The sequence below is a fragment of the Nannobrachium achirus genome, assembly GCF_963921795.1.
Source record: "Nannobrachium achirus genome assembly, chromosome: 13".
Taxonomy (NCBI): domain Eukaryota; kingdom Metazoa; phylum Chordata; class Actinopteri; order Myctophiformes; family Myctophidae; genus Nannobrachium; species Nannobrachium achirus.
The window spans coordinates 53692209-53716517 of NC_137833.1; the positions used below are offsets into that span (position 1 = coordinate 53692209).

The window sequence follows — 24309 nt, forward strand, 5'->3', positions numbered from 1 at the left end:
GACATTAACAGTTTAGACCAGTGGCTTTATGAATGACATTCTGAAAAAATAAAGCCGAAAAATACGCTTTCAACTGTATAGACCAGTGGTTGAGAACCACTGGTCTATGGTCTATACAGTAGAGGATCCTTTAAGGATTGCTGAGGATAAAGCGTTGGTGTTGTCGTTGTTGTTGTTCAGATGCCTGCAGGGGCCATCTCCATGTTTGGCCCCGGGACCAAGAGCCTCCTCTCTGAGGGCCTGAAGAAACGACAGCCGTCCACCAGCGACGACTCTGACCCGTCTGACGAGGTACCCACAATGTACACTACCCAGGGACTCAGGGAACCCCATCGCTAAAAACATGTTTCTAGAAAAACACAACACTGCCTCATCAAAGTCAGTGACTCTAATGTGTCCTTATATTCAGGGGTGTCGCACCAAATTCTGGGCCCTGGGTACAAGGATTCAGTGCATTATTTTGTGCTTTAACTATTGAAAAATAGCAGATATACAAGCTCACTGCAGAGCACCGAGTGCCGCGCTGCGAGCTTGTTGTCTATGTCAGTGGTGCTCAAACCTTTTCATGTGAAGGACCCCCAAAATTATATGTATTTGGCCACGGACCCCCATCTCAAAATATTTAGTTCCAGGGACCCCCCAGAAGCAAAATTTGAGTTTTAAATGTTTGCTTAAAAATACATATATACATAGTTTCATTGCAGATTGTTTCCATTGATGAAGGTATTTCTCTGCTTTCAGAATGGACCTCCACCAGACGTGGAGAAGGTTCCCAGCGCACAGACACAGAAACCCGCCACAAGAGGCCTATTTTCTGACGACGAAGATTCACAAGTAAGATTTTATCGATGTTGAAACTAGAGCCGCAACTGCTTCATCCATTATTTTCATAGTCATTTGTTTTTAATTCATCAAATAATCTTGAACCACGTTTTTAAATACATTCTTTTTTTTATATATCAAAGAGTCAACAGGAAAAAATTGCTAATTACTTGTACCAGCCAGTGAAGCAAGGCGTACTGTTTTCAGTTTTCATGTCGCGTCCTCTTTGGAGGCTATCCAGACTATAAATAAATTGGTTATTCAGACTATAAATAGCCAACAACGCTATCCAGACTATAAATAGGAAACCACACTAGCAATTTCCCAGAACTTTATCTTTACTTGTGTTCAAACGCTGTCAACCGATCGACTGTTTCAGAACCGTTTTAGAATACTTGCACGTTTTGGTGTCATTCAAGTATGCCTTTAATGGCCTCAACTGCACAACGCACTACTTCGTCAGATCAATTAAGTACCAATTTGCCCACACACTTACAGTACTTTCAAATGAAACTGTGCTGATGCACAATTACAGTAAACATGGGCTAGAGAACAAAAGGCGGAAGTTGGCATCTCGCCAAAGTGCAGTCTAATTTATGACTAAAGTACTGTTACGATTAGGGTTAAGGTTTAGGGTTAGACTTAGTTATAAAGTGTGCCTTCGGAAACAATGGACTGCCGGACTATCTGAAAACATTTTAGGTTGGAACAGTGTTACAGTAGATCATAAGCAACATAGCAACAAATCGTCGTTTTCGGGTGGAAACCTTGTATGTCCAAAACCATTCGTTTTATCAAGTAAAAAATCAAACCTCGGTTCGAAGTGAAGCGGTGAATCTTAGTAGCAGAGGAAGCAAAAACAGCATATGGATATTTTAGGGGTTTTCTAGGTAGAATCTCCTTTAAGTGTTCTACCTATCTGTGTATTTGGCCATCCTTTGTTTTAATACTGTTTCTTTCTTTATCCCTGACCAGTCTTTGTGACCTACTATATTTTCCCGACATCTTTCTGGTGGTGTCGTACATCTGTTTCATGTTTCCGTGTCTTGTTGCTTCCTCTGATTTAGTCACAGTGGCTTCTGTCTACTACAGAATGGTGGCATATTGCTAGGTTGTCAATGTATGTCCTCTTGTCTGCCTTAATGCTCCTCTTTATCGTTCATTATAGTATAACTGTTTTTAATTATGTTCACTAGTTTAGTGGGCACTCCATGGTGTCTCAATAACTTCCAAGTAGTCTCTCTATGTCTATTTCTCAGCTGGTGTACAGTTTTCCTGATCTTTATCCCTGATCAGTCTTTGTGGCCTACCACATTTACCCGACATCCTTCTGGTGGTGTCGTACAACTGATAGATAAACCCTGAAGGCCAAATTATCATGTGAAGCTTGACCAATCCTCAAAGTATCCATTCATCTGACCGGGAGGGACACCGCACACATATTCTGGACGTACAGGACAGATAAAGCCTATTCATTCTGAACTGAAATGACCATATATGGACATGGGACACACATTTTGCTTTTTGAAAAAGCCTATTCATTCTGGACTGATATTTTGCACGTACGGGACAGAAAAAACCTGTTCATTCTGGCCTGGAGTGACCATATATGGACATGAGGTAACCGACATTGTGTTTTTGAAAAACCCTGTTCATTCTGGACTGACATCACCATATATGGTAATTAAACGGACATTCTGTTTTTGAAAAAGCCTGTTCATTCTGGACTGAAATGACCATATATGGGCGTGATACACACAAAGCCATTCATTGGAAGCGGTTTTCACCGCTTAAAAAAATGAACTAAACTAGTGAAAACAGTTACTACAAAGTAAGATCTACAAGCCGAACAGCTTGTAGATCTGCAGTTGGTGCGATGGCCTTGTCTGATGAAGCAGGGCTTCGCGAAAAAAACGTACACATTTTAAACTTGGAGATATGAGGTTTCTGCCCGACAGTGACGAAATATGCTTCACACTGCCTGGCCACCTCTCTCTCCCTTGGCCAGCCTGAACGGCAGGCTAAAACCCCTAGCTTGCTGTGGTAGCCCACACAGCTGCACTGAGTGAGATTCCAGGATGGGACTTTCTGATTGGCTGAGAGACCAGGTTGAGACAACATTTCAGACTGAAACTTCAAAAAAAATGTCCTAAAAGGCCATTTCACCACAACGTTGAAGGAGAATTCCGGACTAGCCGTTTTATCAACTTAATTTTCATCTTATGATAGAACAATTGGTATTTTATTTTTATTTTTTTTGAGTCCACAGTGCCGCTGCAAGCTTGTAGATCTGCTATTTTTGATAAATTGTGAAAAATATTTTGATCAGCGGTAAAATATTTTCAGAAAACTGTTAGGATTTAAAAGACATTTGTTGAATCCGTCTCAGGTCTTAAATGGGTTCATTCATTCTGTGTGTCCCGTCCATGCAGATATTCCCCAGCCTCCCTAAGAGCCGGTCCCAGCCTGAGCCCAGCAGCCAGGGGAAGACCAGCAAGAAGGCCCCTCTGTCCCTGTTTGATGACGAGGAGGAAGAGGTGAAGAAACACGCTCCACACCACACGCACATCCAGGTATTTCTTTCTCTTTTCTTTTTTTCAGTCAACTGTCTTCATAACATCCTGTCTTTGGTTCTAACCACACAGGATCTGTTTGCGTCGGCGGCTAAATCGAAGTCAAAAGTGAACCAAGGTAAAGCAACGACGCCACAGCCCAAGAAGACAGCAGCCAGCTCCCTGTTCAGTGATGACGAGGTAAGCCTGTATGCTCCAGTGGTGGAAAAAGTTCTCAAATGTTTTAGTTAAATGGGCCCCATCATGAATTTAAAATTTTTCATTTCTTTAACATTCATTAACTCTAAGCCTAGCCTTTCATTTCAGTGATTTTCTGAATGGGCGTGTCTGAACGATACTCTCTTGAAACGGGCCCTTGTTTATGTCACAGGCCCTTGTTTATGTCACAGGCCCTTGTTTATGTCACAGGCCCTTGTTTATGTCACAAAGGGCCCCCCTAGAGAAGGGGGTCGTTCTTTTTGGCAGGCTATATTCTATTGAGACTATATATATGAGGTGGAACCATGAGGTAAAGTGGTACTAAAATTTACTCTACGTGGTACCATGCTAATCTTCTCTGTATCGTTCCAATTTTAGCCCAAAGACAGCACCCCGTTGCCAACAAAGGGCATTTTGGTATTGCATCTGAAATGACTTTAATTAGAGACATGAAATTTAAATATCTGAGTGGTTGTTTAGGCTAGAACCTGTATAAAACCGTATTATGGACCGATATTTATCTAAAATATATATTTTGAAAAGCATGATGGGGTGATTAGTTTTTACCTGATTTTCAAGGGCTCTGTGTACATAGCTTGTGTCCATTATAAATGTGTTTACAATGCATTCTTACCCAGATATTTTCTATTAGCCGAAGTATAAAATAGGTTGTGGTTGAATGGCAGGCTACAAAAAAATACAAAAAAACACATTTAAGTCGGCACTCCACAGAAATGTGATTGCATGCATTTATTGTGTTTATGTGCCGTTATGACATTGACACATGTGATTGACAGGACCAGTGGTTGAACTCCAAAGCCGGCTCAGAGACCAAGACGGGAGGGATGAAGTCCAGTGTGAGCGCCCCCTCTAGTTTCCCCAGCGCCATTACATCCCAGAAAGGCAGTCTCTTTGCTGACAATGAAGACGATGACCTGTTTGCTACCACTAAAGTGTCCAGGTATTCAGATGAACACATACGCATAGCTTTCACATTGAAATAACATGTGTTACTGATTCATTTCCCTTCATAGCAACATGGCATGGACTTCTATTGGGGTGCATTCACACATGGGGGCTTTTGTTCGGTTTAAAACGAACCCTGGAGTGTATTGCCGGTTTGTTTGCACTGGTGTGAACAGTCATACAAACTCTGGTGCTGACCAAACAAACGGGGTCTCAGTTCACTTCCAGGTGCTCCATAGTTCAGTTCACTGTAGGTGTGAACGCAATCCGGACCAGAAGTTGCAAGTGATCCAATAAAAGACAATCGATAATAATGATTATAATGCATCTACGTTAATTCAATGTATTATTTAGAGATAACCTCCGACCAAATCCTTAACGTAATGATAATATTAAACAAAATGGGAATATTTCTGTACATAATTAGGGAAGCCAGTTGCAGCTGCCAAATGCATGACAAAAAGATTTTGCCAACTTTGTGAATGCGTAAATAACAGCCTTATAATATCACTGCCCCGGTATATTATGGTGTAGAAAACAGCAGGCTGTTTAAGGAGGTCAGATAGTTCACTCAGTGCAGCATAGGCTGTATAGACTGTGGTCGCTATCAGGCACGTGCACACATAGACATCAAAGGGGGCTCAAGCCCCTGCCCTTTTATCGGCCTGTAAAAAGTGCCCTCTCTAGAACATGAATGCAGTTTTTACTATGGTGAAAGAAATGCAAATGCTCTCTTTCCATGCCATACCTGAAGGCAGGATTCAAGAGAATTGCCTTGTCCAAACTCTCCTTAACTTGAATGCAGCATCTTATGTTGAAAGAATTGCCCTCACTGTGTAGAAATCCATGCCATAACGCCACATCTCCAGTATTGACTTGATTATGCTTAGTTTAATGTGGTATCAAGCACCAAAAATAGCCGACCTCCAAGCTCACAATGCGTCGCAGTGCGACACGCTGTGAGCTTGGAGGTCTGCTATTTTGATATTTCCACCAAAAGGCCCTTTTAGAAATGTCAGCCCCTGCCTCTCTTAACATTCTCTGCACGTCCCTGGTGGTCTCTATACTAATAATAATAATAGCTTGACTTTATATTGTGCCTTTCAAGGACGCTTTACATAAAAAAAACTGAACACAATGAACAAACAACAAACGAAACAACCAAACAAAACAACAAAATTTGCCACAAGCCTGAAGGTGTCTTCTCAACGTCTTAATGCATACATGGGCAACTGGCGGCCCGGGGGCCACATGCGGCCCCCACCTTCACTTAATGCGGCCCGCAGGTTAATACCAGAATACTGATATATTATTGATTTCAGCTGTTACAATTCCAAACATGACCTGCTTTAATTCCGTCAGTCTATATTAGTAGCTTAATGACTAGTATAGTAGTATTAAAATGTATTTTTATGTCCAATGTATTTGTACAGTATTTAGGTTCATAAAGTTAACATCAGTATATATAATTAAATGCGTTTGAAATTCATCAAAATGTTACATTTCAGGATTCCAATTAAAAAATAACAAAAAATAATTCAGAGATTCCAATTCAAAAGAAGCAAAAATAGCTGATCAACAAGCTCAAAACGCATTGCAGCGCGATGCGTTTTGAGCTTGTAGATCTGCTATTTTTGCTTCTTTTTTCTATGAGATACTAGAATGACAAAGTAGGACGTAGCAATATGCAATGTTGCCCTCTGGAGTGAAGGTGGAAATATAGTGGCCCTCGCCATCATCAAAGTTGCCCACCCCTGTCTTAATGGTTTAATAATGGTGTATTAACTAACGTGTCTCCATTGCTGTCCTTGCTCCAGTCAGAAGAAACACCAGAGAGTGTCTCTGTTGTTTGAAGATGAGGGAGGTGATGATGATGATGATGATGATGATGATGAAGATGAAGGTAAAGGCTCTCTGTTCGGTTCCACACCAGCTGACATCACCAGTGCTCCCGCCGCTCCAGCCAATAAGGTGAGTGCGAGGCAGTGTTGTTTTTGACAGCAAATTTTTATTTAGTTGTAGTCATAATTTAGTCACCTGAAAAGTATTAGTTTTAGTCTAATTTTAGTCGACTAAATATCATCGTAATGACTGATTTTACACTCGGTTGTGTGCTACGCAACACCTGAGAGTAACCAAACATAAAATTACTCTCTTCTCCACTAGTCCCTCCCTAACGTTTTAGTCTAGTTTTTATTTTGTTGACGAAATTGTCAATATATTTAGTCTTAGTTTTAGTCACCACAGCTTAGTTTTTGTTTAGTTTTGATTTAGTTTTCGTCAGTGAAAAAAACAGTCGACAAACATTTTTCGTCATAGTTTTAGGCGACAAAATCAACACTGGTGTGAGGCAGTGTTCAGTTCGTCGACTAAAACTGTGACGAAAAACTTTCATCTGCTATTTTCAAGAAAAAGATCTTGAAAGAAATGTGACGAAGGCCCTAAAAACAAGGCTTCAAACAGCCCAACTAATTAGTGTCCTGCTTAACCTTCCTTTTTGGACTCACCTCACCGCGAATCACTTTTAAAGCGTGGGGTGGCTCAGAGTAGATGACAGAGTACAGCAACTTGCAATGGGCCTGGTGTTCAAGATACTGTACACTACACCACTAAGATACCCATGTACCTGGCAAAATACTTCCAAAACATCAAGGATGTCCACAATTACAAACACCAGAGGCAGCTCCACAGTTCACGTTCAACCCAGATTCGACTCAAACAAAGGGTCAAATTCATAAACTTAGCCTATCCTTACCTCCCCCTGACCTTTCTATTGTAAATACCATTTATTTTGCATTGTGTTTTTACCACAGTTTTTCTCTGCACAGTACTGTGTTTTATCTGTCTGTCATTCAATGTTATATGAGTTAAAAAAAAACATCTAATTTTAAATAAGTCATGTGTTTACTTGAGCTTATCCTTTTAGTTGACCGTGTACTATTGTACCAATTCTTCAATCAATCAATCAAACATTTTTTGGAACTACACAAATCATTTTTGTGGGTAATATTCTCAGATGGGGGTTACATATCAAATTAAATGGACTGCATTTTACATGACGTTTTTCTCCAAAGTGATTTACAACGTACTTCACATTCACACGCCGATGGCGGAGAAAACCATGCAAGGCACCACGGGAGCAGTTAGGTGTTCAGGGTCTTGCTCAAGCCTCAAACACTTCGACACATAGCCAAGACGAGCCGGGAATCCAACCTGGAACTTTCGAATTCCAAGACCGCTGCTCTACCTCCCGAGCCACTGTTACGTAATAGGCTATATGCACAGCAGCCATTTTGGAGAGAAGTTGGGTCTCTTCTCACTTCATTCAAAGCTGTTACCAATGATACTAATGAAGGCTCTGTTCCATTTCATGTAGCACAGTGGTTCTCAAACCTTTTATTTCAAGGACACTCATAACTGTATGTATGCTCTCAGAGTTTTAAGGGGTCATTTGGAACCCCCAACTGGACCACACTTTCAAACAGTGTTTCCAGTGGGGATGGTGTTTTCCTCTGGTGTTTCAGTCCGAGTGTATCAAAGGGTGTGTTCGGAAATGCGCACCAGGTGGCGAGTATTCCTACCGTAGGAGACGGGTTACATAAATTAGAAGGCGCGGCTTGTGATTGGCTGCTTGCAATGTCGTGGACAATAACTGTGACATCTAACCATAAAACGAGCGCTCTACCACACCCGGTGCGCATTTACGAACGCACCCTTTGATACACTCTGACTGAATCACCAGCAGAAAACACTCTCTCGTTTCCAGTGAGCCAACATGAACAGTATCAGCACCCTCGCTCTGTTAGACCGGAGTGGAACAGAGCCTTCATTAGTATCATTTGTTACACCTGTGAAGGAAGTGAGAAGCGACCCAACTTCTCTCCAAAATGGCTGCTTTGCATAGGGCCTATTTCCCGTGTGTTTGTTTGTTTGTTTTCTCCCCTGTTGAGCAAAGACCTCTACTGCCTCTTTTCTCCAGAGTTCTGCTGCTTCCCCTCCCCCGACGCCGGCCCCTCCCTCTCTGTTTGACTCTGAACCTCCAGAGGAAGAGGTGTCTGCTGTCCCCCAGGGAACTGAGACGCGACTCCCCTCAGCACCACCAGGGGGTAGGGCTTAGCACTTATTCAAAAGAAACAATCGAAATCAGTCCATTTCCAAATCGTTCAGGCTGCTATTAATTATATGAAAGAGAGAGGTGTCCAAAACGGACTTCTAAACTAGGTATTCTAGTGTTTTAGAAATAGCCGATCTACAAGCTCACAACTCATCGCGAGTCGCATCGCGTTGTGAGCTTGTAGATCTGCTATTTCCACAATTTGAAAATGTTTGAACATGGAAACGATTAAGACAAAATAATTGCATTTAGACGATTATGTATTCATTGTGACAGGCCTATACGTAGATGTAGAATCCCAATTAGTCTGAAAGACCCCATTCAGATTTTTGTTTTGTTTGTTGTTGCCCCCATGGTTCAGGCCTGCCAGCGGTCAGTGAAAGCAGAAAGAAGCCCCCCGGAGCGGTCAGCCTGTTCGGGGGCATCGACGTCCTGGCCCCCAAGAAGAGCCTGGTGCCAGACCAGACCGACGCAGGTGACGCCCCCCCACCACCGGCCAGCCATGGGAGAAGTACTCACATTTTGTTTTAATCAAAAAGTTAAAGTATCAACACTGTAATGTAGAAAGATCTACAATACAAGCTATCTGCAAGCCGAGCTTAGAGATCGGCTATTTTCTTTTTTCTTTTGCATTTCTTTATTTAAGAAAATTGTGTACATCCTACCACAAAGTTTCATCTCAATATGGGTCGTTACTCGTTATAGCAAGCATTGGTAGAGGATGATCATCTTAGATAACTCTTCCTGAAATACTTTTTTCTTTTCTTTTCTTTTTTTTTCAAGCACACACACAAAGAAAAACTAGATCAGCTATTTTCAAATTGTATAAGTGTATATACACAAAGTGTGTATATATAGGGCTGGTAGTGGTTAATTTATGTTTTGTTACGGTCGCAAGTTACTGTGAAAAGCTCCACCGGCTGTCCCTCCGTCACACTTTTGCCGCTACTCTTATCTCTGCCACTGTTGGCCCTTTTGATGCCCAACTTTGCACACACACTCCTTGGATGGCAAATCACAACCTCCACCACACTCATTTCTCACATGGCCCTCTTCTAGCGCTACCATGAGGCCAAAGCGGTACACAGTATCTCTAAAGTCATGTCATCAACATGGATCTTTTCCCATTTCCCATATTTCCTCCTGATTGGCTACCATTGCCTTCTAAAGTTTGTGTATGCGACGTGACGGTAGCTTATTTCCCGATTAGGAAGTCTTACTGGTAATATTAATCTAAAAAAAGAAAGTAACAAGTAGCTAAAACAATTAAAACAATTGTAGTGGATTGAAAGTAAAATATTTGCCTCTGAGATGTCCTGTATCCTGTAACCTTAACTGCTGTGTGACTCTGGGTGACTGAATGTCCCCCTTGGGATAATAAAGGTATCTATCTATCTATCTATCTACTGAAGTACAGTACTTGAGTAAATGTACTTATCGTCACTGTCGAGCAGAAACCTCGTATCTCCAAGTTTCAAATGTTTATGTTTTTTTTTTCGTAAAGTAAAGCCCTGGCTTCATTATACAAGGCCGTCGCGCAAAACTAGTGAAAACAGCAGATCTTGTAGATCAGCTGTTTTCACTACTTTAAATCATTTTTAAAATGAAAAATGCAAAAAGAAACGTTTTGGACATACAAGGTTTTCACCTGACAACGGCGTTATGTTACTTTCCAGCAGCTGCCCCGCCTCCCCCCGCTGCGAAGGAAGAGAAGAAAGGCAACAAAACGAAGGCGGTCAGTCTGTTTGACCAGGACGAGGATCAGGACGAGGAGGACGGAGGGAGCTGGGCCCCGAAGCCGCCTGCTAAGAAGAACACGCTCAAGGTGTGTATATAACAGGGGGTCGGGATGGGACCGTATGACAATTTCATGTCATGATATATAACTAGTAAGACGCCTCAGGGCGACATGCGACCTCGCCCTAAAGGGCAAGGTCGTGCCAATTCTTGGCCATCTGGCCAGTCTTCTTCTTTCGTGTATCATCGTCCTTGATGATTGGTTGGCCACATTTTATTTTTAAGATTTCTTGTTACTTAGGGGAGGCCATGGGGCTGGCTGTCGATCTGGCCAGTAATGTATATCGGACCAGTTACCCATATATGAAGACCCCTGGTACCCATATATGGAGATCCATGTACTGTATATGGAGATAATATGCTGTGAGAGCCCAAATATGCTTACTCAGTAATTCGTTATGTGAAAGTCATATGATGTCTATGACATCTGACATCATACCCTTTTATGTCCAATCATGGAGATCCCTGTCTGTAGAACCAGCCACACAGATATGGGCTGTCTTAGGCATCTGTCTAAAGGCCCTTTCCCACCGGCAGCGATAACGATGACGATAGCCATAAAATATCACAGCGATAATTATGCCTTCACATTGATGTCTGATAAAGTTATCGGACATCAGTGTGAAGAGGCGCTAATTAACAGCCGCTCGCTCAGAGCACACCTCGAGCTGTTTGTCAGAGACCCAGTTCCATATCACTGTGATCTTAACCACATCGTTGTTGATCCTAACGATGTAGTTGTCGGCTATCGTTGTCTGTATCGGTGTTTGGTGGATGCTGCTGATCCACTTCAATTGAAAACCCACTTTTTTAAATCGTTATCGTCATCGTTATCGCTGCCAGTGGAAAAGAGCCTTTAGCCATATATTGATTCTGTTAGTGTGGTATGTTGCCGATGTGGCCTCATATATGGGCATCGCCATATATATGGGCTTAAAAGTGATTTTGTTAGTGTGACATCACAGTGAAGCCAGAGCATGATGTCAGAGCGGCAAACCAATAGAACCACAGTGCCAGGCGTTATAGACAGAGATACACACATACATACGGACAAGCTGTGACCAAACGTTTACATACTAATCTGCGACCTACGATCGCAATAATGATAATTTTATCACGATAATCAAAATATTCCTAACGTCTGTCATCCTGGGGCAGAACATTTGCCAAAAAAACGCAGATCTTACGACAACACGGTGTGAGCTTGTAGATCGGCTATTTTTTGTCAAAGAGATTTGTTAGAGAGTGGAAATCGTATCAAGTTCATAAGGTCCGTTTTAGCAATTATAGAGGGTACCAGATTTGCAGCTCGGCACATAAGAGGTGAAGTGATCCCAGTACATGAGTATAATTTCACGATAAACAATAACTATTATCGTCCCATCCCTAAACAGGGCTGCCCAGAAGGTATATCGGCAGATCTGCCAGACCTACCAGTTGATCACAAGGGCAGTGCTGTAGACCCCATGCCATGGCCCTAAAAAAAGGTCTTTAAAAAAGAGAAGGTCTAACACAGGGGTTTCTCAAAGTGGGTGCCGTCAAGTCCAGGGATGCCTCAGAATACTTTGGAATTGATCAATATCACTTCAGTTTAACCTCTTAGACCGTCTAGACTTAGTAGTTGACATGAGTTGCACTTCGTTCTTTTTCACCAAGTCTCTTCACCAAAAATCTGATCTACAAGCTCACAACGCGTTGTGGCGCGTTGTGAACTTGCCGATCGGCTATTTTTGACGAATGTTCCTCCCAGAATAGGGATGCTGGGGTTCAAGTGGTTAAACGTGAAGTAAGGCTGTCCTAATGCTGTCCAAGTTCTCCTCATGACGTACTGGATCTTAGAGGGAAGGTTTCACATATATATGACATATGGTTCTTTGTCATTCAGGAGTGCCATGGACGATAAAGTTATTTACACAGGTGACCTGAGCCAAAAAAAGCTAAAACACAGAAACATTGGGATTTCCCATCAGGGCATGCGAGCAGAGTGGAGCGCGTGCGGTGCGGGGAGCGGAGCGAGCCGTTTTTTAGTTGAGCGTGAGCGAGCAACTTTTATAATGGGTCTGAGCGCCGACCCTCCTCCGCTCCGAGCCAATCCTGTTGGGGCCGCGCGCCGCATGTTTCCAACAAAACAGTGCCGAGTGGACAGCTCTCCAAGTCTCCATCAAAGCCGAGGCTCACGTTAGCGCAGCCATTTGTGTTGGGAACACACTGGCAAAGGAGAAAGTGTTTCGGACATGGTAGCAAACTACTTTTTTGACTCTGATTGACGACCCTGAGCGGAGCGTGGAGCGAGTGCGTAGCGAGAGATGCGAAAATCAAGGTGAGCGACGGCGCGGCGGGGAGCGGAGCGGCCCGGTGGCCGACTAGAGCGACGAGCGAGTGGGACAAGAGCCCTCTGGAGCACGGAGCGGCTTTTGTCACCGCTCCACTCCGCTCGTGTGCCCTGTTTCCCATTAAAACCAGACGTTGTGCGTGAGTTTATTTTTCTGCCCGACAACAATGAAATCAAGGTGTGTGTTTGTCCCCCCCTGCAGGCTGCAGCAGAGACCACAGGAGTGTTCATGGACGAGGAGCTGCTGTTCAGCAGAACACAGCAGAAGGACAACGACCCCGACGTCGACCTCTTCAGCACCTCAGGGAAAGCTGTGGTCAGTCCGCACTGTGTGTGTGTGTGCGTGCGTGCGTGCGTTGAATTTTGAGAAACAAACAATTGTGTGGACAAAATTCTTTCCTGGTTCTCACAATAAATATGGTTGTTTAATGGTTAACAACAATTTGTGGCGTTAGACTTATCATTAGGAACAGACTGGGGTTGGGGTTAGGTTGAAGCATGTAGAGGTTAGTTTTAGGGTCTGGAGTTATTTATACTTACTGTAGTATAAAGGGTCATTCCCACCGGGCTAAAGATACAAAATAGTGTTCTCAATAGAGAAAGATATTTGTTATCTTGTGGGAATGGCTCTTAACTCAACCTTTACCATTAGCGTTAAAATGGCAAAAAAGTAAAAAAGTATTGTCATGCAAACGTTTGTGTGTGTGTGTGTGTGCGTGTGCGCGTGCGCGTGCGTGTGTGTGTGTGTCTTTGTTTTCAGAGTAAAAAGGCGGCAGCGCCCAGTCTGTTCGCTGATGATGACGGTGACGACCTCTTCACCTCCATCAAGCCTAAAGCTCCACCGGTACACATGACTTCACTGCTTCTAAATGTGGGGTCCCCTGATAAACCGGGGGGTCCCTGGCTAAACGACAAATAGTTGAGGAACCAAATGCTACTTCCCTGTGGAAATTAAGTAAAATAATCAAACCTCGGTTCGAAGTGAAGCGGTGAATTTTATTTCATTCTGTGTTCTAGATCTATACTTTCTATGTGCTTTAGTTCTATATTTTTTATGAATTCTGAATGAATGAATGATTTTGTCTGGAGGGCCAAATTGTCATGTGAAGCTTGACCAATCCTCAATTCTGCATGCACGGGACATGTACGGGACAGACAAAGCCACTCCTTGGAAGCGGCTTTCACCGCTTCAAAAATATGAGGTTGACATTTGGAGCAGACAGCTAGATGATAACAGAAAAAGGCAACAGAAAAAAAAAAACGAGATTGTCTTTTTAGCCAATGTATATATAGGGCTGGTAGTGGTTAATTCACGTTTTGTACCGTAATAATAATCTAAAAGAAAGAAAGTAACAAGTCACTAAAACAATTGTAGTGGAGTAAAAGTAAAATACTTGCCTCTGAGATGTAGTGGACAAAAAGTATAAGAAATTGGAAGTACTCCCATGAAGTAAAAATGTCTCAAACGTGTGCTGAAGTACAGTACTCGAGTAAATGTACTTATCGTCGTTGTCAGGCAGAAACCTTGTATCTCCAAGTTTCACATTTGTATGTTTTTTCGAAAAGTAAAGCCCTGCTTCATCGTACAAGGCCGTCACACAAGAGTAGTGAAAACAGCAGATCTACAAGCACACAACGGGCGTTGTGTGCTTGTAGATCGTCTGTTTTCACTAGTTTAAATCATTTCTAAAGTGATGAATACAAAACGAACTGTTTTGGACATTCAAGGTTTTCACCCGACAACGACGTTATGTTACTTTCCACCAATTGCAATATTAGATGCTCCCGAGGTTGACATTCTAAGCAGACGGCTAGATGATAACAGTGTTGATGATTTTGATTTATTGATTGATTTACTGAATACGTGATTACCAGGATTATTCCATATATCTCCCTTTACTAACCTTCATACATCCTGCCTGTACTTATATTGAAATGAGAGTGGCATGTATTTATTTGTTTGTTTGGGTTATGGTAACCTAATACTAAAAACTAACCTGCCTGTATGATGACTAAAAGCTAAGACTAAATATGTTGACAATTTCATCAACAAATAAAAACTAGACTCAAATGTTAGGGAGGGACTAGTGGCGAAGAAATCCAATAGAACTAAAAGACAAGTCATTTTATCTTTGGTCGCACTCGGTTGTTGCGCGCTGAAAATAGCAGATTTACAAGCTCACGTTGTGTTGTGTTGTGAGCCTGTAGATCAGCTACTTTTAGCATGTAACCAAGTGTAAAATCAGCCGCTTTGACGCCACGAAACACATCAAAACCCGCCGACATACAGTACATATTAGTCGATTAAATTAACCGTATATACTGTAGGTAACGAGAATAAAACTAAAACATTTCAGATGACCAAAATGTGACTAAAATAAGAAATGGAATTCTATTCAAAAGACCATGACTAAAACAACATCAAAGTTTTCGGTCAAAATCTGCTAAATGCTTAAATTGTAAATTGTGTGCTTAAATCGTAAACTGCTTCTAATACACCTCCTGTTTCCGTATGCAGAAGGTAGCAGAGAAGCCCAGCAAACCTAAAGACGACGCACCTCTGACACCCACCAGCCCTGCACCGCAACCTCAGAAACCTGCAAGCACTGAACCAGAGCCTCCCAAAGCCAGCAGCCCTGCATCCGTGCCAGAGAATGAGGTGTGACTACTGCTTGCATTATATCTATACCGGAAACCTCCTTGTTATTGATGCATTTCAACATATTAAACCCCATATTATTTACACACATACTGTATATCTCTGCTGTCGGTCAGAAACCATGTCCAAAAAAATTACTTTTCAGGAAAAAGCATGTTTTTAGAACAACAGTGCCTCGTCAAAGTCGGTATGGTGACTTTATACATTGTCAGTTACTCGAATGTGTCCTTATATTATTATCACTTAACCCAAATACAGCTCAAGTTAACTCCAATGGAGTTATGAGGTTTAGTAGCTTTTTGAATATTTTTCATTGGTTCAGTATTTGTAAAACCACTCACAGACGTAAAGGGTGTTCAATAGCACTTTTTAATTAGAAAATTGGGGAAAAGGTTGAAAAATGGAGATAGCTGGTTTCTGCCCGACAGTGACAATATTGTCACTGTCTGGCCAAAACCTCTTAACTCAATTTTTGAGGTTTTAGATTTTTTTTGGCCTAAATCAGGGCTATTGAACACCCTTTACAGCTGAGTGTTGGTTAAAATAATATTGAACCAATGGAAAGTAGTAAAAAGTGCTTGGGACAAAACCTCCTAACTCCACACTTTCTGCCAAACAACCCGATTGGCCCTCTCTTTTTTTCCATAAATATGTGCTATTGAACACCCTTTACGTCTGTGTGTTGGTTAAAATAATATTGAACCAATGAAAAGTAGTAAAAAGCCCTTCGGTCAAAACCTCCTAACTACACTTGAGCTCATTTTCCTGAAAATGAAAGTTTTGGAGTTAGGAGGTTTCGCCCCGACAGCAGAGATACACAACTTGTATGGTTGTAAATTTGACGAAGAGAAACTGATTTTATTTGATTTATTTTTCATGTGCTTCAAAATAATAATGTTACTAGACAATGTAGTAGTTTTATAACGGTTATAGGAAATCCTTGGAGTTTAATTCTGAAACTGTTATGTTGTTATTTAACTGCACAGAAGCCTGCAGCAAGTCCTGTAAAATCTAAAGAGCCCTCGTCAAGGATTGGAAAACTCCAAGTAACTGTTTTTGTTTTTCGTTGTTGACTTCTAGTTATTTTGTGGCATTCTCTGCTTTTATATCCTCTGAAAAGACTTGGGTATTTCTCACTACGTTTCCTCTGCATGTTTACCTTGTTAGCTCTCTCTCTGTTGAAGCAAAGATTCTGTGGACTTAAATGATTTAAGTCTACAGGACAGTACGGCTGTTTAACTGTTATGTTAATTAACATAACGCTGTGCTTGTTTATTGATTTTTACCAGATTCAAAGCAATTTTTCCTTTGTTCCAATTTTTCCAAAAGTTCACATCCTCGACTACTTTTCTCAGAATTTGATATACAACACAAAACTGTGTGAATAGAGCAGCTTTCCTTCTGTAGTAAAAATTGCTTTTTATTTATCTATTTATGTATTTAGTATGCACTGTACTTGGCTTGATATGTGGGCTGGGCGATGCGCCGCATCCATTTCCCCTGGTGGGGGAAAAACATTTTCACCACAAGGCAGCGCCTAGAAATAGAACAGCAGTGTATCTCGCTTGCGCGTGTCTGACGCCGCCGGTGTGTAGTACATTGAAAATAATGGGCCTGTGTGTTTTGACACGCCGGTGTGTGTTTCCCTTTAGTCTTTTGGGTAATTCCCATTAAGGGAATCTGTTTCCATCTGCTTCTATTCTCTGCGTCTTCTTCCTCAGTCAACCTAGCATACATTGAATAAAACTCCACGCACACCGTCTTCAAATGCAAATAAGGGGATTTAATGGGGAATCACTCTCCTCAACGCACCTGTCGCTTTTGTAGGTGTGCAAGAGTCTCTTGTTTCACCGCAGCATAAATTGCCACTGTGCCACCGTTTCCGAGCGGTCGCAAAGCACGGCTGGTCTCAAGCTGTACATCCTATACATCTTCCCTCTCACTCTTGCTGGCACCCTTCTGTCCAAAATCACTCCTGACACTTTCCTCCTTCCGTTCCACCCTGCCTGCACTCTCTTCCACACTCCCCGTTAGTTTGAAGAGTTGACATCTGGCATTTAAAACTCCACCACCTTCATCCGCCTCTACTCCTTGCATCCTCACCGTTCCACTGTCCTCTTCACGCACACATATTCTGTCTCACTCAAGCTGACTTTCATTCCTATTCTCTCCAGTGCATGCCTCCACTTTTCCAGACTGTCTTTGAATTTGTGGGCTAGTACTATATGCGTTATTGTATTGATAATGGACCATACTATATTTATACAGTGGACATTTTACTGGGGTATTTTGTTGGGGTGGGAACAAACAATCCCATGAAAACCAGAAAAAGAACTATGGCACCGCCTCTTTAAAGGAGTAGTTCACCCCCAAAATGACTTTTTTTCTATTGATTACTCATGCCATGGAGAGTAGAGTGGTTTTTGTCACATTCCTAAGACAAAAATTTGATTCGAGTAAATTTACCCCCATTGATTCCGGATGATCCGGAATGAATGGGGGTAAATTTATTGTTATCACATTTTTGTCTTAGGAATGCGACAAAAACCTAAAAATATTATTGAACTCTAGTCTCCATGGCGTGACTAATCAATAGAAAAAAAGTCATTTTGGGGGTGAACTACTCCTTTAACTTTACCAAAGCCTGTTCCTTTCCTTTTCCTTCATCCAGGCCAACCTGGTGATCAACCCCGCCGCGTTGCTGCCTGGCGCCGTGCCTCGCGTCCCGGGGGCCGGCGGCGGGGCGCTCCCAGGCGGCCCAGCCACGGGTTCTTCCTCCGGGGTGTCCAGCTCCAGTCTGACCCCCAGCCCTACCACCCCCGTGAGGACCCCGACGGATGGCGGGGAGGGAGGCATCAGCTTCGAGGGTCCGGTCCAGGTCGCTACGCTGCAGAACGCCACCAAGGTGGGTCGGAGTGAGACTGCGGCCAAGCATGAACGTAGCCTTAGACCAGTGGGTCCCAAACTGGAGGCCGGGTCCACCCTCCAGGGGGGTCCCTACATTTATTTATTTTTGGTGGGGGGTCCCTAGATGATTAGCTTAAGCTTTTAAGACCGGGAACGCGCCCATGTCGTGTTAGATTTGAACCATTATGCTTTAACTATTGAAAAATCCACGCTCGCAGCGCGGCACCGAGTGTAGATCTGCTATTTTTGAAAAATCTTGAAAATGTCTTTGAATATCTTTGACCCGATCTTTTCCCCGACTTCTAAATCCTTCCTCTGAATCAGTGGATCTGAAACTTTTCTATGTCAAGGACCCCCAAGATTACAGGTATTTGGCCGCAGACCCCCATCTCAAAATATGTTGTTCCAGGGACCCCCCCCCCAGAAGCAAATATTTGAGTTACAAAAGTATGCTTTGAAAAATATATATAGAAAAATGTGAACACATTTTCACGATTTTTCAAAAAATGGCAGATCTACAAGCTCGCAGCGTGGCACTCGGTGCCACACTGTGAGCTTGTAGATCTGCTATTTTTCAATAGTTAAAGTATCAAATAATTTAATGTGCAACATTGTTTTCTCCAGGGTCCCTGGAACATAATATTTTGTGATGGGGGTCCACGGTCATATCATTTTGGGGGTCCTTGATATTAAAAAGTTTGAGCACCACTGATGATAGAAACCTTAGAAGGATCTGGAAGACATTTTCAAAGACTTGCACAATTTTTTTCAAAAATAGCAGATCTACAAGCTCGCAGCGCAGCACTCTGCGCAGCGCTGCGAGCTTGTAGATCTGCATTTTTTTTAAATAGCTAAAGCATAAAATAATGGTGTTTACTAGTACGTAGTAACAGGTCAATTATAAAATGTGTCGGGCTCTTTGAGCAACAGTGTGTTGGTGTTTACTCCTCTGTTACTGGGACGTTCCATTTCAAAATGTTGTACTTTTTACAGACTCAAACATTCTGAATCTGCGGTAGATTTAGATCTAGATGTTTATTAAACCACAAGGAAGTGGTTCCCGCCAAAGGAGCAGAGAAGAGAGAAGCCTGATTTAAACATTGTACTAAGATGGCGCTGTGACGCGTTGTGAGCTTGTAGATCTGCTATTTTAAGTACATAACCAAGTGTAAAATCAGTCATTACGATGCCATCAAGGCCTGCCAAAATACTTTTCAGTTGACTAAATCAACTGTAGATTTAGTCGCCGAAAATTAGACTAAAACTAATACTTTTCAGGTGACCAAATTATTGCGACCGTAGGTCGCACTTACTATCAAAATCTGCACAAACTGTCAGTCTGTCTGTCTGTCTGTCTGTCTGTCTGTCACACCTCACACGTCACACTATTGCCCTGCTCATATCTCCGCAACCGTTGCCCCGATCCATGCCAAATTTTGCACACACGCTCCTTGCCTGCCAAAGTACAACCTCCAAGGACCCCCGGAGCTCCAGGGACCCCCAGGTCCCTGGGGGACCCCCAGATGTAAAAAATGACCAAATGTGCAAAAATGACCACCCCAACGGGGCTGCTCACGGGGAATTCCCGGGGACCACCGACTCCTGGTGCTCCAGAACGGATGCAAAAGTGGTGGCGCCCCCAGTGGAGGACCCCCTCCACTGCAGCTCACATAAAATGCCGTAACTCGGGCTAGGAGGGTCCGGGAGAGCCGGGGCCGGTACCTATTCGTCCGCCAAGGCAACGCGGACACCCCACTTCTCATTTCTCACATGGCCCTCTTCTAGCGCCACCATGAGGCCGATTTTTAAAACACATTTTTGGACACTGCTCCTACAGTTTTTGCCCTAAAATCACGCAAATCGCTACACAGTATGTCTACACTCATCCCATCAGCATGAATCTGTCCCATATAGCGCCACCTTCAGGCCGATTTTTAAAAACACATTTTTGGACACTGCTCCTACACATTTTGCCCTAAAATCACGAAAATCACTACACAGCATGTCTACATCAACATGGATCAGGAAGATTTTGGAAAAACAAATTTTTGCCCTAATGGTGGAGATAAGTGACCTACGGTCGCTTATCTCCCGATTAGGGAGTCTTACTGGTGACTAAAACTAAATGACATGTTATTTAAAAGACTATGACTAAAACTAAATGACTTGTTATTTAAAAGACTATGACTAAAACTAAATGACATGTTATTTAAAAGACTATGACTAAAACTAAATGACATGTTATTTAAAAGACTATGACTAAAACTAAATGACATGTTATTTAAAAGACTATGACTAAAACTAAATCAAAATTTGCTGTCAGAAACAACACTGCTCTGTACTGTGTTTACTCTTTGTTTCCTGCTGTACATCATTGCTCTCCTTCTCTCTCTCTCACAGAGTCGTGCCAAAGGCTCGGTGCGCCGGAGGCCCCAGTCCAGAGCGGCGAGGCAGCAGGCTGTGCAGGCGTCCGGGGAGGACAGACCGGAGGAGGAGGACGCCCCGGACGGGGACAGAGGACGTGTCCCCGCTCTGTCCCCCACCGTCGCCTCGTCTCCTCCCGTCCTCCAGACCGGCCGCGACGACCCCGCTGTCCGTCCCCTGACTCTCCCTGACCCTGTCCTGTCGTCTCAACCTCCAGGTGAGCGGCTCTCATCGTCTCCGTCTGGACGTGTACGCTTTTTTATGGTCTATGACATACATGGGCAACTGGCCCCCATCTTCACTTAATGCGGCCCGCAGGTTAATACTGGAATACGGATATATTATTGATTTCAGCTGTTATGATTCCAAACATGACCTGCTTTAATTCCATCAGTCTATATTAGTATCTTAATGACTAGTATAGTAGTATTAAAATGTATTTTTTTTATGTCCAATGTATTTGTATTCATCCCTGGTCTATGGGTTTGCTGCTCTGACATCATGCTGACATCACTGTGATGTCAGGGGAACCACAATCACAGAATCCCTTTTATGCCCATATAATGGAGATCCCTGTCTGTAGAACCAGCCACAAAGATAATTATGTCTTGGCCATCTGTGTTGGCCATATATGGATTCTGTTAGTGTGGTATGTGGCCGATGTGGCCTCCATATAGGTGAGGTCAGATGGCCAAGACATGGTGCGACCTAGGCCGCTTGTCGCCCTTACTGTAGGCGTCTTACTGGTATATTCTAGTTATTTGTCACATTATCTGCCCTGTGCAATGTGTTCACAAAGCTAAAAGACAAACATAAATTCTAAATGTTCAATTAACCCATTCAGACCTGGAACGCATCTGTGTCACTTTAGATGTTAAACCCTTTAACCATTATTTTATACTTTAGCTATTAAAAAATTGCAGATCTACAAGCTCATAGCAAGTGCCATGCTATGAGCTTGTAGATCGAAAATGTGTGCAAATCTTTGAATATAATATCTTTAAATTATGTTGTTCCCGGGGTCCCTGGAACAACATATTATAAGATGGGGGGGTCCACGGCCAAATACATATAATGTTGGGGGGGGTCCTTGACATGAAAAGGATCTAGAAGACATTTTGTAGAACCGGCCTCAGGTCTAAATAGTCGGGGACCCACATGCCCAAAAGCTTAAGGAATAGGGTCGAACCTGTGATGTTCTGCCGTACTTTTTATTTCTGTTTTATCTATTAGTTTGGTCAATAAGGTCCACAGAATGAGAGGTCTTGCCATGGATTCAGAATCATGAATAATCCCTAGTTTGACCCCTCACATGCTACTTAAAGCAGCTTCTTTTTATTTTTTAAATATTTTTCTGTTCCTGGGTAGTGGAGTCAATGGGACAGTGAATATACACATGGCCATAACGTTTTTTTTCGCGATGTTTCCGGCAGAGCAGGCCTCTCATTCTGTGGACCTTAATGACCAAACTAATAGATAAAACAGAAATAAAAAGTATGGCAGAACATCACAGGTCCTCTCCCATTTTGAGGGACTGTGTCCCCGGCTAAAATGGTTCAGCGGTTCAACTAAAATGTCATGACTGTCCCAACAGTACCTCCAGGCCGACCCTCTGTCCTCACGTTGCCAGCAGCGTCCACAAACCCTGGACAGAAACACTCTTCCACGGGGAGCGACCGCAAGGCCTTGGCAACGCCTCCGCCCGACCCAGACGACCTCTTCGCCTCCGACGGCGCCGATCTATTCGGCCCCAAGTCTGCCGCCAAACACGCCGCGCCCCCTTCCCAGACCGCGGCGAAGACGCCCGCCGCGCGACAGCAGGAACGCCCGCCGCGGCCGCAGAAGGAGACAAGCGCACTTCCGTCACTCTTCGACAACATCGGCAAGGACGACCTCTTCCAGAAGGTCAAGCCCAGGTCGACGGCGGCGAAGAAGGCCAAGGCCTCGCCGTCCTTCCTGGAGGAGGACGACGACGACATCTTCGGGACGAGCAAGAGCTCCGCCCCCACGCCCGCCGTCAACAAAGAGGCCAAGAGCAGTGGCGGTGGTCCAGCCAAACCGGACATCTTCCAGGTAAGGACAGTGATTCTCAAAAAGGAGGACCCTCAGTTTCCTATGCGTTTGGTCACGGACCCTTAAAAGAATCCCTGGCTAATACGACAAATATGCCTTAATACATTATAATTGTCCTCTATAACTACAATGTAAAATTAAAAACACCTTCATTATTTTATTTCTTCTAGAAATAGCTAATCTTTCACTCAATAGGAGAAATCGCAAGTTGATGATATCATAAATGGCATGTGTGATCTATCCCTATGGAATGTATGGCATGCATGTGCACATGCATGCCATAAATTCCATAGGGATAGATCACACATGACATTTATGACATCATCAACTTGCGATGGGCATTTCCCCTATTGACTGAAAGATTCGCTATTTCTAGAAGAAATAAAATAATTGAGGTGTTTTTAATTTTACATTGTAGTTATAGAGGACAATTATAATGTATTAAGGCATATTTGTCGTATTAGCCAGGGATCCCTTTAATGGGTCCATTTGGTTCCAGTTGTACACTGTCAGAGTTATGGGAGTCCATTTGTACACTCTCAGAGTTATCAAACATTTAGCTAGGGACCCCCTATCTATTGTTTTAGCCATAGTATTTGGATTTCAGTGAGTGGGGGCATGCTTACAAGTGGCTAAATATGACTTTTTAGACACAATAAGCCGGCAATTTCTTTGTTACTATTTACACCAGCCCCCATAAGTCACATCTGCCCATGAAAGATTGTGGTGCATCTTGGGAATGGGCTTATTGTGTCTAAAAATACACAATTAGCCACTTGCATGCATGCCCCCAACCTGGGGGCAATGGCATGCATGCAAATCAAAATTAAAATCACTAAAACGATAGAAAGAAGTAAATGAAAACCTTTTAACACTCATCTTTTCTTTTCTCTAATGACTATCTAAAATATGAACCCTCGTTGAGAGTTGTCCTTTAATCGATTATAACAAGTAATACATTTTCATAAAAAGGAAAAAAATATATTGTATATTTGAGAGCACACTGGCAGAAAGTGGGTGAAAGCATGTTATGGTTTTTGTCGCAACATGTTTAAAATGTTAGACTACCTCCAAACTGACCAAACTAACAAGGCCTCACGCCCTTGGGAGCAGAACACTATTGTTGTTAAAAGTGTTTTGTATTCTTGTGCGTTCTGTCCCCCAGGATGAGGTCACCTCTGTGCCTAAAGCTTGTGCGTTCTGCCCCCCAGGACGAGGTCACCTCTGTGCCTAAAGCTTGTGTGTTCTGCCCCCCAGGACGAGGTCACCTCTGTGCCTAAAGCTTGTGCGTTCTGCCCCCAGGATGAGGTCACCTCTGTGCCTAAAGCTTGTGTGTTCTGCCCCCCAGGATGAGGTCACCTCTGTGCCTAAAGCTTGTGTGTTCTGCCCCCCAGGACGAGGTCACCTCTGTGCCTAAAGCTTGTGCGTTCTGCCCCCAGGATGA

At 43.0% G+C, this 24309-nt stretch overlaps 1 protein-coding gene across 7 annotated transcripts in view; it reads left to right on the top strand.

Moving 5' to 3' along the window:
• washc2c (WASH complex subunit 2C) overlaps positions 1-24309 on the top strand; it is a 47776-nt gene that overhangs the window by 18312 nt on the left and 5155 nt on the right. For 6 of the 7 annotated variants that reach the window (XM_080740956.1, XM_080740959.1, XM_080740958.1 and 3 more), the window contains exons 16-31: positions 181-291; positions 742-834; positions 3255-3359; positions 3468-3575; positions 4391-4554; positions 6377-6530; positions 8539-8665; positions 9035-9184; positions 10350-10498; positions 13005-13118; positions 13563-13646; positions 15321-15461; positions 16448-16507; positions 18133-18366; positions 20769-21009; positions 22387-22865. In XM_080740956.1, the coding sequence (XP_080597082.1) occupies positions 181-291; positions 742-834; positions 3255-3359; positions 3468-3575; positions 4391-4554; positions 6377-6530; positions 8539-8665; positions 9035-9184; positions 10350-10498; positions 13005-13118; positions 13563-13646; positions 15321-15461; positions 16448-16507; positions 18133-18366; positions 20769-21009; positions 22387-22865 (2514 nt within the window). The remainder of the gene's footprint in view (positions 1-180; positions 292-741; positions 835-3254; positions 3360-3467; positions 3576-4390; positions 4555-6376; positions 6531-8538; positions 8666-9034; positions 9185-10349; positions 10499-13004; positions 13119-13562; positions 13647-15320; positions 15462-16447; positions 16508-18132; positions 18367-20768; positions 21010-22386; positions 22866-24309) is intronic. The other variant, XM_080740960.1, reaches the window with a different exon arrangement.